General features: G+C 38.0%; 1 protein-coding gene across 2 annotated transcripts in view; it reads left to right on the top strand.

Annotated features, from left to right (window-relative positions):
* The first annotated feature begins 389 nt into the window (after positions 1-389).
* OSGEPL1 (O-sialoglycoprotein endopeptidase like 1) overlaps positions 390-6,223 on the top strand; it is a 33,389-nt gene continuing 27,555 nt past the window's right edge. Inside the window, exons 1-3 of one of the 2 annotated variants that reach the window (XM_087435486.1) lie at positions 390-554; positions 1,346-1,586; positions 5,657-6,044. In XM_087435486.1, coding sequence (XP_087291612.1) covers positions 1,366-1,586; positions 5,657-6,044 — 609 coding nt within the window. In that variant the 5' untranslated portion in view covers positions 390-554; positions 1,346-1,365. Of the gene's footprint in view, positions 555-1,089; positions 1,587-5,656; positions 6,045-6,223 lie in introns of those variants that run through there. The other variant, XM_087435485.1, reaches the window with a different exon arrangement.

Genomic DNA, 6,223 nt, shown 5'->3' with positions numbered 1-6,223 from the left:
CGCGCTAGGGCAATAGCAGCTAGCGCTGGCGACGGGACGCTGGCACCGTGTTGATGACGTCACTTCCAGGGCGCCAGCTTGGGGCTTTCCTGCGCCTCAGGACGCGCAGTGGATCGTCTTTGCTGGGTAAAGGAGACGAGTACTAGATACTGTTGTTCACGAGGAAGGTGGGTGGAATTGCTCGCCTGTCTCCCCGCTGAGGTTTTCGCGCGCCTAGGAAAGCGGTTCCAGTCCGAGCCGTTTGCCTTCTTAGAGCAGTCACAGAGCAGCGCTGGCTAAGTTCCCTGCATTCACTTGGGAACCTTCTTGGCCCAAAAGAGAAGTACTTCGCACAAGCTGCCTTGCCTGGATCTAGTGACTGCAAATCTAATTTCTCAGGGTGTGTCTGTCTGGGCTGCACGCCGCGCAGCTGTCCTCTGCGTCTCTAATCCCTGGATGCCCTCCGCCCCACTGGAACAATAAAAGTTCCAATATATATTCGCTCTTTTTTCTATTTTGTCCATTAGTGTGTTCGGGAAAGGCCCTACTTAAACATCCAGAAAGTTCTAGAACAGGTGAGTTAGGAGCATGAAAATTCTAGAACAGGTGAGTTGGGGCATGAAACTAGATACTTGGCAGAGTGAAAATACCAGGGTGCTTTAATGAGGGCCTGCTATTTTGGGGGAAAAAGGATTTGGGGAGATCCCTGTTATGATAAACCTGCAGCAAAAATGAGACTTAATTGGAAAAATTGTAATTAATGGATAAAATAAGTATTAGGTTGCAGTCATTTTAGTCTAGATGTGATTCTTTTAAGATGAGCTTTATGAGAACACTTGTTACTAAATTAGAAGACTAAATCTTGGGTGTGTTTTATGTGAATTCTTGTTTTTGAACCAGATGACTAAATTTTAGTTTGAAAGATATTTCCAGGAAATAGGAATGCATATATTTTATCTGTTCTGTTTTGCCTTTATCGTTTGATTTTTTAAAACCATATTTTGTCTTAATTTTAGGTATGGAAAAATAAATAGCACTTTCCATGGAACTATTTCTGCAACTATTGTAATATTAGCTGTTTTATAAAGAATAATGAATAGTTTGGTAAGAACAGCATAAAAGTAATAGTCATACTGAAAAATTTTATATTTGACTTCCCTGTTTTCCACTCTAAAGAGCAATATATTCATTCATGCTGTTATTTATATTAACAGGTTGCTACAGCCTTTAAAAATTTTGTTCTTCCTATAATTTTATAAAAATATATATTGAAAAATAAACCAAGGTTTCAGAATTTTGCTTAGCTGAATGGGTTAGTGGCTAATGTCAGTTCCAAATAATGTTTGCTTCTTTAATTCTTCTCCAGGAATTATCTATAGAGTGAGTATGCTAATATTGAATAAGACAGCAGGAGTGTTTTCTAAACCATCAAAAAGGAAAATTTATGAGTTTTTAAGAAGTTTTAATTTTCATCCTGGAAAACAATTTCTTCATAAACTAGTTTTGGGAATTGAAACCAGTTGTGATGATACAGCAGCTGCCGTGGTGGATGAAACTGGAAATGTTTTGGGAGAAGCAATACACTCCCAAACTGAAGTTCATTTAAAGTAAGTAGACATTCTCTTGGTAGTTTTCACTTTTTTGAAAAAAGTAAAATGAAATAATTCTTTTGATTTATCATATATAAAACTTAAATTTTAGGAGTTAACTTCTGCTTTTGTGCAAAAGCTTCTAACAACTGCTATAGAAAACCATAAACCACTCAACCTGGCTTTTAAGGCTCTCAGCAATAAGGTCCCAATCTTAGCTAATCCTGTTGCCAAAAAGAAACTCAGCTCATTCCCAACTCCAATATTTATCCATGATTTCCTCAGTAATGCCTTTTCTTCTTTTGTCCACCTGTATGTTTCGTGGTCTCAACTGAAGTCCTAGGAAAGCATGACTTGACCTCTAGCCTGTGTTAATCACTGAAAAAAAATCCTATTCATATGTTGGTATTTAAACAAATAATAATATACTGTTGTATTAAAGCACAGAATGGTGCAAGGTTTATAAACTCAGATGTTTCCAGAGGACCACCAGGCAGGTTACATAAATAAGTCATCTGGATATGAAGTGGAAAATATCTGGAGGAGGTCACTACTCAGCTCCTGCCCATTGTTGCCATGCAGGGTAGGCCTTGTGTTGTTTGATCATCAGAATTTTCAAGAGAAAATGGAAGTCTAGAATGTTACTGTAATGTCTCCAGATTTTTTAAATTAGTACTAATTCAAAATATATTACTACTGTACAGATCAAATATGCCTTTAAGCCATCACTTTACAACATCTGAATAGTGAAAAAGTTGGTATTTTGAGATCACAGACGTGTATCTGAATCATGAATTAGGCACTTGGTATTGGCTCTGACTTTAAGCAAGTTCCTTATCCTCTCTGATTCTATTTTCACATCTGTAAAATGGGAAAGATAATACCTGCCTTACAGGATTGTGGGGAGGATAACAGAAATAATATATGTGAAGAGGGAAAATAGGCCTCTAATGGTTACATACTGTGTGGAAGGGACTGTGGTAGGTGTTAGTAAGGCACAGTGAAGTACTAGAAAGTCCTTGCCTTCAAGAAGCCTAACCTAATCTCTGGACACGATACATAGACCTGCAGGAAAAGTTAACAGTGCAAGGCAGCATAAAGGGAGCATCAACAAGTGGTGCCAACAATAACTATTATTATTACCATGCCTCAGGTCCACAGTCCTTTCAGTATTTCTGAGTGTATTGGATGTTTGAACATGTAAATGTTAACTGCACAGAAAGGCCTACCCTGACCACTTTATCTAAAGTAGGTACTCCCACCCTGTTTATTCTGTATCACCATACTCTGCATATTTTCTTCATAATCCTTTTCGTAATTTATATGTTTGTTTACCTGTGTATAATCTTTCCCCAATAGACTGTAGGCTCCACGGTGACAGGGACTATGTCCATATTAATCACTGTACTATCCCTACCACCCAGCACAGCATCTGACACGTTGCAGGTGCTCAGTGGCCTTGAAAGATAGTTCAGCCTTCAGTGAATGGAGATGGAAAGGATATTGTAGCCTGAGTGAGCATCATCAGCAAAGGCAAAGAAATGAGAAAGTACTGGACATTCAGTTTAGCTAGCACATAGGTCACTTGAGAGGAATGCACAGGCAAATAGGCTGTGTGGTGCCATCTATGCAGCTCATCTCAGCATTTTCTGAATACCTTCAATTGCCAGGCAACATTTGAGGCACTGTAGGTTCAAATATGACTAGGATATATGATCCTTGCCTCTGAGCAGCTTACTATATAATGTGGTTTAGAGTGTAGGTTTACATTCTGGTTCAGCCACTTACTAGCTTTGAGACCTTGCCCAGTTTTCTGTGCCTCAATTTCCTTATCTGTGAAATGGGGATAAAAATGACAACTAGCTCATAATATTGTTGTGAAGATTAAATGTGAATTCTTTTTTTTAATAATTTTATTTATTTATTTTCCCCCAAAGCCCCAGTAGATAGTTGTATGTCATAGTTGCACATTCTTCTAGTTGCTGTATGTGGGACGCGGCCTCAGCAGGGCCAGAGAAGTGGTGCGTCAGTGCACCCCTGGGATCCGAACCCGGGCTGCCAGCAGCGGAGCGTGAGCACTTAACCGCTAAGCCACGGGGCCGGCCCTAAATGTGAATTCTTTTAAAGCATTTAGTGTGGGTAATGGACAAATTGCAAGGGCTCAATAAAAGCTACCTATTATTGGTAACAATAGTACTTCTTTTACTACTATAAATGAAGATGACAGGTAAACAGGTCATTGTAAAACAATGGAAAGTGCAACAATAGAGGATTGCTTGGGAGGGGGCTCCTTTCTTCCAAGCCAGAAACCTGAAGGGCAATCTTGACATCTCCCTCACCACTCTATCCAAATCAGTCCTCCGGTTATAGTAAATATACCTCCCCAATTTTTCTTGAAACTTTCCTCTCCCTTTCCATTGATTTAGTTCAAGCCCTCATTGTTTCTTGCCTGTACTCTTGGCTCCAGCCTTGAGGCTAAATGGCTTCCCTGCCTCTTTATTAGCCTTGTTCCCTAATCATCCACTCTCTGTACTGTCTACAAAGTAAGTAAGACAAGAGTATATGCTCATTATTAATTCTTTGAGATTAAAGCCATGGTCTTACTCATCATTTTTGTCTCTGGTGCTTAGCATAATCCTTGGAAGGTAACATACATAGAAGAGGCACAGAAAGGAAAGGGGGAGGTAGGCAATTGAGAGAAGGAAAAAATAAGTGGGAGGGAGAGCATTTGGATTTAAAATCTCCCAAATTCCAAGAAAGTAAAGGCTTTTGAGTTGAAGAGTGATGGGGTCAGCAGTGTGTTTTATTTTGTAGCAACACAATGTAGAATGGACTCCACGGATCAGAGGATATGTCTAGGGAAATGCAGTTAGAAGGCTTTGAATAGACTGAGATAATGAGGGCTTTTTGAACTTGCTGGTGGCAGTGGGAATGGTCATAAACATAATTAAATGTGGAAGGTGAGGGAAGGAACGGAGATAAAGATGAATCTTGAAACCCAAGTGATTAGGAGGTTATTGATGCCATTAGCAGAATTGAGGAATATAAGAGAAAAATAGCTTTGAAGAATTAAGGAAAATGGTATTACAAGGTGGATATGTTGAAATATGATGATTTCTTTTAATATCTCCCATTGCCTGACACAATACATATTTTAACTATTAAATAAATATTCATTGAATGCTCCTACCAAGGATTTTCATTTCTGTGTATAGACCTAGCAGATCTTGCAACATCAAATATTTGAAGATTTTTTTTTTGAGATGAGAGGTGCATCTTGCAGACCCTGTATTTTATTACTCTTCTGGCAAATTTTTTGCTAGCAACTTTGCCTCCTAATTCTTGATATTTGGGGTGGTGATCTCCTGCTTGTCCTACATGAACCAAAAATCAAAATTACCAACTCTGAGCACTGGATTCCCAAACTTTATTACAGGACTACAAGCTGTCTACTGTCCTGCCATGACCTCAAGTGCAGTGTGTTTAAAAATAAACTCATCTTCACAAAACTGTCTTCATGTTTCTCTCTATTAGTATTTCTTTTCTTCCAGTCATTCCAGCTCAGTATCTGTGTCATCTTTGATGCCTTGATCTCCCTTCCCCTTGTATCCAATTATTATACTGTTCAAGGCTCTCTGTCCCTTTCTTCCCATTCCCATGATCACCCAGTTTAAGAAGTAATCACCTTACACAAATATTTTTGCAATAACCTCTTAAAAAATCTCCCTGTCTGCAGAAAGATTAATTTTCCTAAAATCCTATTTTATCCTGTCCTAAGGTCAAGACTTCTTCCTTAGAATGCTTCTCAAGATTATTTTGGTGATTTCATTCATCAACAAACAAATCCATGGGACTTTGTTGTGCACAATTTTCAAAAGTTAGAAACATTACCCTTAATCACTGCATATTGAGTTCTTATAGTGTGCTGCATTATGCAGCACACATATTTGCAAATACTTGACTTACTAATGTTTTTAGCTATATAATGATTACTTTGAAAATATGCCTTTTGCTATAATATCTAATTTTTCTTCCTCTATTTTTACGATCTTAAAATTATAAAAAGCTGTTTTTTTTATTTCTTTCAGAACAGGTGGGATTATTCCTCCAGTAGCTCAACAGCTTCACAGAGAAAATATTCAACGAATAGTGCAAGAAGCTCTCTTTGCCAGTAAAGTCTCTCCAAGTGAACTCTCAGCAATTGCAACTACCATAAAACCAGGACTTGCCCTAAGCTTGGGAGTAGGCTTATCATTTAGCTTACAACTGGTAGACCAGTTAAAAAAGCCCTTCATTCCCATTCATCATATGGAGGCTCATGCACTTACCATTAGGTTGACAAATAAAGTAGAATTTCCTTTTTTAGTTCTTTTGATTTCTGGAGGTCATTGTCTATTGGCATTAGTTAGAGGAGTTTCAGATTTTCTGCTTCTTGGAAAGTCTTTGGATATAGCACCAGGTGACATGCTTGACAAGGTAATTATTTAAGAATTAATTTCTCCATTCTTTTTTGTTAAGGCATCTGTTTGAGTTAAATAGTGATAGGTGCACTACTATCATTCATCTAAATATTTCTGAATAATATCATATTAGACTGAAAAAAAATTTTCAGTAAGTAAAATAGAAAGAGAGTAGTACATATTATAAAAGATTCT

The sequence above is a fragment of the Ceratotherium simum genome, chromosome 9 (assembly GCF_057802395.1).
Source record: "Ceratotherium simum simum isolate JZ-2026a chromosome 9, ASM5780239v1, whole genome shotgun sequence".
NCBI classification, from domain to species: domain Eukaryota; kingdom Metazoa; phylum Chordata; class Mammalia; order Perissodactyla; family Rhinocerotidae; genus Ceratotherium; species Ceratotherium simum.
The sequence above is the reverse complement of the archived record's forward strand: the minus strand, read 5'-3'. Positions and strand labels throughout refer to the sequence as shown.